This window comes from Rhineura floridana, chromosome 6, assembly GCF_030035675.1.
Source record: "Rhineura floridana isolate rRhiFlo1 chromosome 6, rRhiFlo1.hap2, whole genome shotgun sequence".
NCBI lineage: Eukaryota > Metazoa > Chordata > Lepidosauria > Squamata > Rhineuridae > Rhineura > Rhineura floridana.
In genome coordinates this window covers 108,952,340-108,964,558 of record NC_084485.1, presented here as the reverse complement: position 1 = coordinate 108,964,558, position 12,219 = coordinate 108,952,340, and the positions used below count along the sequence as shown (strand labels likewise).

At 38.8% G+C, this 12,219-nt stretch overlaps 1 protein-coding gene across 1 annotated transcript in view; it reads right to left on the bottom strand.

The window, feature by feature from the left end:
- Nucleotides 1–12,219, bottom strand: part of MSH4 (mutS homolog 4) — a 76,774-nt gene that overhangs the window by 59,465 nt on the left and 5,090 nt on the right. The window contains exons 3-5 of the mRNA XM_061630514.1: nt 5,740–5,903; nt 3,166–3,276; nt 1,056–1,171 (exon numbers count right to left, since the gene is read on the bottom strand). Of these exons, the coding sequence (XP_061486498.1) occupies nt 1,056–1,171; nt 3,166–3,276; nt 5,740–5,903 (391 nt within the window). The remainder of the gene's footprint in view (nt 1–1,055; nt 1,172–3,165; nt 3,277–5,739; nt 5,904–12,219) is intronic.

The following is a 12,219-nucleotide window of genomic DNA, read 5'->3' as shown; positions in this document are numbered from 1 at the left end:
TGGCTGTTCAATATTGTTAGAGCAGCTAAACAACAGCTAAACACTGTAATCTTAAACACACTTACCTAAAAGTATTTCTGATAGCTTTAAATAAATCTTATTTCCATATAATTTTGCTTAATATGACACCTTCTTTCTATAAATCCAACTTACAGTTATTCAGAAGAAGGTTCTATTGAGCTAACAGAACTTATTCCAAGCTGCTGCATTCAGAATTGCAGTGTGTTGTATGTAACTAAACCATTGCGCATGTGGAACAAGTTTTGTGAATGCAACAGAACTTCTCTTCCCTCTCCCCCCCCCACCTCCACACCACTCCCAAATCTGCTCTGAAGGGTTGGGGGAACTCCTAGAGTAGTCAGGGAGGGAGCACAGCAAGGAGAGGGAGAGGAAGTTCTGTTGTGCTTGAGGAAATCTTCCACATACACACAATGATTTAGTTGGATAAAACTCGTAAGTACTTCTTCCTGCTCTCTAGTTATTTGATACAGGAAATATAAGAGACAACAGCAACAAAGGAAAATTGGTTGATAACTGAAATTTCAGTTGGGAAAATGATTATAGAAGCACTGAAAATAACACAATGGCACGGATCCAAACATATTCTTGAAAGGAGGGTTTATTGGTGCAAGGTAACACAATTCTTGCTGATTTGCCTTCTCACTGTGGTACTCCATGCTATATCCTGTATCTATCCAGAGGGTCCCTGGCCCTCAGGAGTTGTTTTTCAGGGGGCACAGGGGGTTTGTGGTGAGGGGGAGGGATGGAAAAGCCAGCAATTCTTCTCATGCTTCTTTGGATTCAACCCAATATAAAATGTTGAGTACCCCAATATATTGGGTCAAAACAAATAATTATTATCAACAATATGTATATGCATACAAAATACTATGTATTAAATATTAAAATATTTATTAATATTTATTATTTATATTGATAGATACAAGTATTTTAAAATACTTAGATCATTGCCCGAAACAGACTAAAAGTCTTGTAATTGGTTAGTAGTGAAATTACTAACAACATGGCACATCAAAAGACAATTACACACATACTTGGACTGCACTTCCATTAGAACAGTGCTGAATTCAGGTGTACATAACTGTTCAATATATTCCAAGCCTTTAGTTTCATTGAAGTATTTTCTTTGGACTGTAGTAAAAGTCACATTCTGGAAAGCAAGCAAAGACGGGATTACAGAAATATGTAGACTCTTTCCTTCCAATGTTCTAAAGAAATTAACAACAAAATATTTTTAAATAAGTGAATTATTTACTGGTAGAAGTTTACAATCTGAATATTTGCATTTTGCTATGAGTGTGATTCAGAGTCAGACATGTGCAGTGAGTTGACCCATTATTTTAAGCATTTCATCTATGTCCTTAGCTTGTTCAATTTTTAAATGGCCATTAAGCAAGATCCCAGGGTGGTTTACGTACACACACACACACACACACACACAATAAAACACAAATAATAATAACTAATCAATGAAATACAAAACTCTTCCATAGAAAATTATTTATTTATTTATTATTTGATTTATATCCCACCCTTCCAGCAGGAGCCCAATTATGATCCAAATGTCAATACAAACAAGTTTAAAAAAGCTTTTGGCAAGTTTTTTACCCAGGGACACCTCTCTCATGTCCCCCATTTTCAAACTGATTACCCCCCCCAAACAAAAACCTAGGGGAGAAAGTGTGATTTCTACTTTCCCACCTTAAAATCATAAAGCCTAACTCTCTTGGGAAAACTGCTAGAACCATCTTTCTGAAATATGGCAGGCTTCATCCTCTGTGGCAAGTTAAAAGGGTGATGATGCCTGCAATTTCCATCCAATGTGGCAAAACAGAGTTTTGGATTTAACCAATCAGATTTGGATCCAAATAACAAACTGAATTGGAATGACCCAGAGTGAATCCAAAACAGATTGGGTTGCTTCCAAATGCTAGATATACCAGGCAAATCTTGTACACACCCCTTTTATATGGGTTGTAAATTATGGTTAGCATAAAACATGTTTTGTGTATTATCTGAACTGACAAATTGGTACCAATATACTGCTAGCTTCAAATGATAAGTATCAGTTTGAGTCCTTGGTGTTTTTTTAACAGAAGTGGGCTTACTGCAGACTTTGTTGTCTAATTTTTAAAAACTAGAATTTCCATGGTTCAGCAATGTGCTTTAAATTTACAAAGCAAGAGGTTGTCTTTATAGAAAGACAATGCTAATTTAAGTTAAACAATCTTGAACAGACCAAGGTCCACCTAGTCAAGCATTCTTTGCAAAAATCCTAACAATAAATAAGTTCTCCACTCTACTACTTGGTATGCTTCTGAATACCAGTTGCTGGAAACTGCAGTTACTGTTTACTCAAAAGTCCTGCATCTGGTTCACCATTGTAAAAACAGGATGCTGGACTAGATGGGCTACTGGTCTGATCTAGCAGGCTCTTCTTATGTTCTTATGGTTCATGATCCACTAGAATTTGGCTAATGGTCCACAGTCTACCTTCTGCTCACATCTGCTCAAAAATAACACCACTGTGCTCTCAACATGCAGTTCTGGATGGTACTTCATGGTCTGATGAGAACATATTTTTATACACATTTCACACAGTAGACATAGTTCAATCAATGCCTCTGTGGCATTGGGCAGTATCCAACTAACTTGTTTCATAAGTACAAAGACTTCTGCTTGCGCAACATAACTTTCCCTCTCCTCTCCTCACGCATGCCCTTCCCAAATCAGCTCCAAAGGGTTGGGGGAAAACCCAGAACAAATGTAAGGGGTGTGGAATCTTTGCGCTGACTGCACAAGTTATTTAGGTATCACCCATTGCCAAATGTTGTTAATAATTTACTTACCCACACTCCTAATGCTAACAAATACTTATGAGGATGGCAACATGCACCCATTATAATGGAAAGCCCTCTAACGTACTAAGACCAAACAAATTCTCTCCCCAATATATGTGACAAGAGCATGCAAAATTTTGTCTTATGACATTTTTCAAACAGGGATTTAATTTTATTTCTATTCAAATAAAGTCAACGGTTTTCTTTGAAGAAATGGGGATATGACTACCATACCAATGCTTGGTGAACTGTACTTGTAAAATAATGTTTTTTAAAATTTTAAATAGGTGTTCCTTAAATGTACCTTGAAATTTTCTGTTATCAAGCTGAACAATTTTGTTGCATTTCCTGCATCACATGCAGTATTTGACATTATTATTTCTAAAGGTGTTAAAATTCTGAGTTTCGTGATGACCTAGAAAATATTTAGTAAAAACATTAGTATGAACAGTTTTAAAGCATATCATGTTATTTATTTATTAACAATTTGTAGAACATCAATGTGCATAATCACAGTGTAACTACAAGACACATCTTTGTGCCTATAAACTACAATCTAAAGTTTGACACAGGGGAGGCAACAAAGGGAGGAGAGGAAGAAAGGCAAGGGGGTAAAACAGAGAAAGAATATGGATTCAATTCAGTTACATGTTATCAAGAACTTCAGCCTTGCTGCCATTTTGAGTAGTTTCCTAGCATCTTAACTCCAAAATCTCAATTTGGTCTACAAAGGCAGATTTAGGCACCTAGGACAAGAAAGCAATAGGTGCCCACTACCTGGTCTCCATCAACATAAGACTGCAGGAGTGCAATCTATGCAACGGGTGTGAGGTCTCTGGAATATAGAGATGCCGTTCTCTCTCCTCTGTTCCTAATACAATCAAGTCATCCAGGCACAACCACTAATTGGTGATTTAGAGCCTTGGAAAGGGATAACTCCATGCATGAGGTTTGGGGAGCCCATAAGTAATCACATTAACATCCATTAAAATTAATAACCTCCTCCCAAAATGTGCACATGGAGCCCCCTTTGCAGTCCACACATCTTTGCAGTCATCTTTGGAGAGAAAAGGAAAATCCTATTATTGCTTTAGATAGATACCCTTCCCCTCCCATGTTTTTAAAAAAACCTTATCTTGTATAACCTACTCTTTAAGAGGAATCCAAGTCTATAATTCAGTTTTGAAGGTAGTCTCAGACTTACAACCCTTGCTACCCCCAATTTGTCCCAGTCTTCAGTTCCCCCTTCCTCACCTCTATTTTTATTATTTTGTCCTCAGTTTGTTAGGGCACTAAGAGAAGGCATTATCTGAGTTCCCCCTTCATAGACATTCACCCATGCAGGGCTTAGCCTATCCTCAATTAGCCTCTTCGCCCCCAACACAGCCTTTTTCCTGGATGTTTACAGATAACTGGATGAGAGCGAACAAATTGAAGCTCAGTCCAGACAAGACTGAGATGCTGTTAGTAAATGGATCCCCTGACCAGTTGGATGTTTGACCTGTTCTGGATGAGGTTACACTCCCCCTGAAGGAGCAGGTGCGTAGCTTGGGAGTCCTTTTGGACCCGTCCTTGTCACTTGAGGCGCAGGTGGCCTCGGTGGCACGGAGTGCTTTTTACCAACTTAGGCTGGTGGCCCAGCTGCGCCCGTATCTGGACAGGGAACATCTTGCTACAGTTGTCCATGCTCTGGTAACCTCGAGATTGGACTACTGCAACGCACTATACGTGGGGCTGCCCTTGAAGACGGTTCGGAAACTGCAGCTTGTGCAGAATGCAGCGGCCAGATTAATAACCAGGACCAAGCGGTCGGAACATGTGACACCAATTCTGGCCGGCTTGCACTGGCTGCCTATACGTTTCCGGGCCCAATTCAAGGTGCTGGTTTTGACCCGAACTATGGAACACCCTTCCTGACGAGGTACGCCTGGCGCCTACTTTACTATCTTTTCGGCGCCAGGTGAAAACCTTCCTCTTTGCCCAGGCATTTTAATATTTTTAATATTTTTAACATTTAGTATTTCAGTATTTGTATTTAATGTTGTATTTGTTAGTTATATGTTTTATTTGTTTGTTTAACTGTTGATTTGAGAATTAGATGGTTTTTAATATTGAAATGTAAAGATATATTTTTATTTGTTGTACACCGCCCTGAGAGCTTTGCTATGGGCGGTATAAAAATTGAATTAAATAAATAAATAAATAACAAGAGTCTTATTACCTAGGAACCAGGCTGTCTGACCCTGAAAAATTCAGAAGAAACAACCTAAGCAATGTGTCTAGCTTAATATTATCAACTGCAAGCAGGGTTTCCAACAGCAGTCTTTCCCAGCCTTATCTGGAGATGCCAGGGATTGAACCTGGAATCTTTGGCATGCAGAATATGTGCTCTACCACTGAGCTGCAGACTCCTGATGTTCAGGTGCTAAGAAAAATCTACTTCACCTTGGAATAATATATTCTGTTTAATTTTGTTTTTCATCATAATTCAAAAATAACAAGTGCTTATCAACAGAATACATATTTTCACTTTTGTTTGTTAGATAAAATATAAAGGTAAACCTTACAGTAACAAAGTCAATCTTCAAAGAGGTCAGATTATTTCTTCCATTGATTCCTTACTATCTTTGACCTACATATGAATTTATCTATTATGAAACCTCCATACCTAAGCTACAAAAATTGTTTACTTTTACCCTGTTTTTCAAGTCAGGTGAGTCCAATTACAATATAACTAAAAACAATCAGATAAATTTAGAACCCTAACCCCATCCCCCGGAATAAAGACTGCAATCCTATGCCAATACACACAATTTCTATTAACTTAAATGCAATGGGACTTTAAACAGTTTATATAGAAAGATATATTCAGATTTACCTTGGCATACGTTGTATTGTCTGCAAACTGAGATAGCACAACTTCAGGATTTTTTAAGTCAATACTTGCCATTCCCACTTCACCTCTGGCAAGACCTCTCCCTTCTATTACAGCCACAATAACAGATGCAACATTATGAATAGAGACCCCTGAAGATGATGTAACTGTAAAAACAGTCAGATACATTCAGAATCCTAACCTAATCCTCCTAGTTCTGCTCTGATGCAAGCTCTACAAGAACTGAATTGCTCGTATTGCTGTTTAAAGTATGTGATTGTCCCAGATATATATGCCATATTTCAAAAAACCGAAAATAATTTCTCTTGAGAAAATTCACAGATCAAGTTGGTGCAACATTTACAAATATGTGTATATCACATGTACATAAAACAAACTATGATATGAAAAAAGGTAAACATACGCAATATTTTAAGTTGGCATATATAGTATAAATTATCATTTTTAACATTAAGTACTTTCAAGTCCCACTGATTTCAGTGTGACAGATTTAGGCATGTGCTTTATTTGCTCATAAAAAATGGGCAAGTTCCAACACTGTGCCAGTGGACATGGCAGAATTTCCCCTTCCTCTTCTCTCGTCTGCACCAGAGGGGCCTCCAATTCTCCAGATTAGAGTTTGGGGATGCACAGGAAATGTAGAGCGGAAGAAAGAAAGAAAGAGGAACTCCTGTTTTTGCACAAGAGGAAGCATGTTGCACAAGTGGGACACTACAATGGGATATCATCCAATATGACTTAACTTTGGCTGAATTGTGCTCTGTAATTTTTAAAAGTCAGAAGAAAATTACTGATAAAGTTGTCATGATTTAGTTACGTAAACTAATCCCTATATCTGTAGACCTATTAAATAATGACAACATTTTCTGGTTGTATTTTATAGCAAGGACTATTTATGTCTGCTTTAAAACAGAAAACAAAAACCCTGAAGGTACGCATATAGAGTTTCCAAACCTGAGTGCTGCCAACTAAGTTCACTTACAGGTGAATTCTATAAACCACTACACTGAGGCTCATAGGATTGATGCCCAACCCATTAGAAGACAACTTTTTCTGCATCAGTGCAAAGACCCAGTTGCACACCAAGCTTCAATTCAACAGCAGTTTTTCTTTGTAAGCCAGCCAGTATTCCTTCTTAAACAAGTTTTGTTAACCAAAGACAAAAACACAGTATGGCATGACAATGATAAAAACCCTTATCTGGCATTCCAATCAATCCAGTAATGCTGTTCCCCAATAAAAATTGGCTTTAAATACTAGTGTGACAGTAAGAAAAATGGAACTATCAGTTGCAGAACATTTAGGTGATCATGAATAAAATGACCTTGTTCTAATGTAATTAGATTTTCAAAAATATCCCAAGAATTGTCTAGGTAACTATTTTTATTATAAAATACCGTAAGGTCCAGAAATTACATGCAATGTGACTCACATGTTGACTGAACAATATGTCACATTATATTCAGTCTTACAGCACAGATATAACACTAATGCTTACAACAGCACAACTAATAACTACGAATATGTTAATGGTAAATCCCCAGTCAAAACATCAGTGTATATTTGTTTCTTTCTTTAAAAACATGTTCCGTTGGTGATTATGATATTAGGGAACTCATCAATCTTTTTAATCAAATGTTAATATAGAAAGTAACATCTTCATCAATCTTTTTTTCTCAGTCAGGCTCACTAGTCTGGCAGTCAACATCTTCATCAATGTCATCTTTCCCTCTTATTCATCTTGCATTAACATGGATCAAAATCTTTGTTAAATATAACACATTAAAACTTGACTATAGTAACATTTCTATATATTTATAAATCTAGTGCATTTGGGTGAAGGTCTCTACTCCTCCAACAGCCTCTGCACCCCATTCCACGTTGTTCAGCAGAGGGCCCTGACCCTCCAAAGCTTGAAAGGCTTTTCAGAAAGCAGAGGGACTTTAGGGGTTAGGAGGAAAAGGGAATCTTTCATTCCGTGAACTTCCTTAAATTAACTTATCTTAGAATCAATGCCGTTGTCTTTTTCTTTTAATTTACAAAGCAATACAGCAGGGCCCCACTCATATGGCGGGTTACGTTCCGGACCCCTGCTGAAAAGCGAAAACCGCCAAAAAGCGGAACTCACTGAATAGAAAGGAAATTTCAGAACACCTTCCCCCAGTATTAATAATTTATTTTGAAGAAATGGGGAATTAAGAGGTTTAAGTCCCTTGCAAAGGAAAACCAAAAAGCCCCAAAATAAAATGTTATTAAAAGCACCCTTCCTAATTACTGTGACAAGATGAGCCTACAACTAGCATGCAAGGCACTACAACTGTCCTGGAATGTGCTTGGAAATGAAAAGCAGTAACAAGCAGCCAATGCAACTGGGAAAACTGATTGCTAAAGAAAAACAATGTTTAAGAAGACTGGAGTAATGAAGGAAGATGTGTCACTGTCTGAAAGAGACCCTATGCAGAATGTTAGTTGTTCAGAAAAACCCCACTGAAAGAAGAAAGATATATTTGCGGGATATATTTTTTAATGAATTAGAGATAAAAACCTACGCAAGAATGAAAAGAAAAGTGTATTTCACGGATTGGCACAGATACAAATATGGTATTTTTCAGGCCAAGGTAAAATGGGAAAGAGAAACACAGGATTATTATTCCTGCAGCATTTCATTTGCTTGAGTTACTAGTTTTTGGTTTCTAATATATTATTGTTGTTGTTATTTGCCTGCCCTTCACCAATAGGTCCCAGGGGAGATTACAAAATCTAAAATACAGTATTAAAAAGAATTAAAACACATTTCAATCACAAGAATAGGGTGCATTCTGAAAACATACATCTCAGGAGCTGAAGGCCAGGGTAAAGAGATGTGTATTTGGCATTCACCAAAAACTATACAGCAAAGGTGCCAGACCTCTACAGGGAGGGAATTCCCCAGCTTAGGGGCTTCCACAGAGAAAGCCCTCTCCCAGGCCAACACCCCCTAACCTTCTAAGGGTGGTCAAACTACCAAGAAGGGATCCTCTGCTGATCTTAACACCCGAGAGGGTCTGTAGGGAAGGGGGTGATCTCTGAGATATTTGGGGCCTAAATCATCTAGGGCTTTAAACACTAACATGAGCACCTTGAATTGGGCCTGGAAATGAACTGACAACCAACACAACTGTTTTAAAACATGGATTATATGAGTTTTAAAAGGAACCCCAGCCAATAACCTGGCCACTGCATCTTGAACCAGTTGGAAGATTCCAAGTCATCTTCAAGGGTAGCCCCACACAAAGTACACTGCAATAATCCAATCTGGAAGTTACCAGAGCATGGAGTACTACGCCAAGTCATCTCTGTCCAAAAGGGGCTGTAGCTGGTGAACCACCCTTAGCTGGAAATAGGCACTCCTAGCCACTGAAGCCAGAGGCTCCAGTGACAATGCTGGATCGAGGAGTACCCCCAAGGCACAAACCTGCTCCTTCCAGGGGAGTGCAACCTGTATATGTACATGCATGTGTATATTTTGTACTGACTTCCTGTGTTTTATTGGACACAACAATTGTGAGAAATTTTCTAAAAGGCAGGATACAAACGTTTCCGTGGATAATTAGATGATAATGACCTACTAGGGGGAAACGCAGTCCAAAAACTGAGCCCCCCCCCGCCACATTCCTTCTAGTGGGAAACTGTAATAAAAGACTTCCTGTTTTTATTTCTTTGTGACAAAATAAATTGCCTTGGATCATAAATGAACAGAAAGAAGTTCACAGATGGAAAGTTTCCTATCCCCTCCTCCATACTACATTCACTTGCACCCCTGAAAAACCTCTTTGGCAGGTCAGGGGGCTTTCCTGAACAATGTGAGATGGTGTGTGGGACGCTGTTAGGGAAAGGGAGACTCACCCTTTTAATCTGTATATTTTTTATTATATGTCAGAGGAAAGGGCCAAAAAATGTAGACATTATTCAAGGATGTGTTTAATCTGAACACAAAATTCGCACAAAAAATATCCATAACAACATAAATATAAAAGCTTCACTGCTGGGTTATTTCTTTTTTGGTAGTCTTTCAACATTATTTATTTGGGAGGACTCTACAAATTGTGTCCTGGAAATACTGACTTGGATCCTAACCTACAGGGCTTTCTCACCTCCTCTTCTCTGCTGCAGCCTCTAGTGCCTTCTGAAAAGAGCTAAGAGGACAATTCTGAATGTTGTGGGACTTAGCGCAGAGGTTTCCAGATGGAGGGCAGAAACTGTGGACCTTTTTACCTAGTGTGAGCAGAAGTGCCTTTCTCCTTATACTAGACACCTTTGGATCTAAGCCTTTTTATATACTGTACAATGGTGAAGGCATTCAAATGACCTAGCCTGACAAAACATATAATGTTAAATATTAATTCTTTGTTGTGGTTGTTTCACACTATATTCAAAGTGAGGCTTGCTAGCTGTAGATTTTAAAAAACATTCTAATGTAATTTTACACTGCCCTCTACTGTCCAATTTTACCAATGATAGAAGCAAGAATATAGTTGAATGAAACACCACATAAACCTTTAATAATTCTGGCCTAATTACTTCTGAAAAGATAAATGTCTGCCTCAAAAACTGTTTGATTATAACTTAGGAAGCCAGAACACGCAACAGAGGTATATCACTTTTCTGGAAGAAAGGACTTTCAAACAGAAATCTGTAAACTCTTCAGAGCACTAGTAAATTGTTTAACAATCTTTCTCTGTGCAATGGGGCAACATTTAGAATACTGCAGACAGTGCTGGTGGGCCCATCTTGAAAAGCGTATCATGGAGTGGGAAGAGGTGCAGAGTTAAAAAAAAGTTTAAAAGAGTTAACCCTGAAGAGGGAAAACAGGCACACAGCAACGTAGGCCTTCTGATTCAAATATCTTAGTTTAGTTTAGAAAATTTTAGTTTACAAATAAAAATGATTAAGAGAAGACATGACAGATCTATAAAATTGGGAAAAGGATGGAAAGGGTGGGAATGCCAGATGCTGTTGCTTTGCTGAAGCTAAGCAGGTGTGAACATGATTGATCATCTGCATGGGTGGAAAGAATACATAGGAAGAACGCTGAGCATAAGAGCCCTGCTGGATCAGACCAAAAGCTTATCTAGTCCCGCATTCTGTTCTCAGTGGTGAACCAGATGTCTAGAGAAGTCCACAAGAAGGACATCAGCACAATAGTTCTCTCCTGCTTGTTATCTCTAACAACTGGTATTCACAATCATACTACATCTGATACTAGTCATCATGACTAAGCCATTGATAGCCCACAAGCAGGACCTGAAGGCAACAGTGCTCTCTCCACTTGTGATTCCCAGCAGCTGGTATTCAGACACATACTGCCTCCAACAGTGGAGTTAAAAATAGACTTATCCTCCATGAATTTGGAGCTGTCCAAGTTGATGGCCATCACTACATCTTGTTACAAAGAAATCAGGGAAAGCACCGCGGTATAAGTGGTGCCGCAGCAAGAGAAGCCAGTATAAAGTTCCACAGCATCTAATTGCTGTTCAGGAGCTTCTGGGCTAGCTGAATGCCGACTCAGCCAGGAGCAGCATGCAGGGACCAGAAAGTAAAAGCCTGCTCTCCCAAATATCCCTATCAGGAAGTAAGCGCTCTCCACTGACTTCTATTGCAATTATTTTCTTAGATCAACCTTTTTCCCACCGTAACTTTTGCCTGAATTGGGACCTACTGGAGCACTCCAAACACGAGTGGGATGTGGCCTAAGTTCCTTCACCTCAGCCCCTCCCATGACATGCCCCCAGAATGCCCTTTTCAGGACTTATGCTGACCTTGGTTCAGTCTGGCCGAGCTGGGGCCCAGCCACTTCAGCTGGAGATCCGCTGCATCCAACACCTCTCAGCATGGCATAAATGTGAGCTGGATTGCGCCCTTAGTGAATTAATATAGTTTAACTATGCACTATATGAAGAAGTACTTGTTTCTGTCTGTCCTGAATCTCCAACCATTCAACTTCACTGGATGCCCACTACTTCTATTATTTTGTGAGAGAGAAACACTCCTCTCTATCCACTTTCTCCACATCATGCATAATGGTATATTCATGTATTATTCCGCTCCTACCCACCCTTTTTGTAAACTAAAAAGCCCCGAAAAGGGGCTTTTCTCATACCATTCCTCATAGGGCAGTAGCTATAGATTCTTGATTATTTTGGTCCCCCTCTTCTGCATCTTTTGCATATCTACAATATCCTTTTGAGGTGGTGGCAACCAAAACTGTACGAAGTATTCCAAATGTATATTAGTGTATATCTGAAGTCAGAATTTTTTGTTGCAGTATATGCATCTCTTTATGCTTGCTTAACATTGAACTACATTTGCTATTTTAATGCCCATTCACTCAGTTTGGAGAGATTCTGTTGGAGCTCCTCGCATTCCCTTTTTCTTACCACCCTAAAACAATTTAGTATAATCAGCAAACTGGGCCACCTTTTT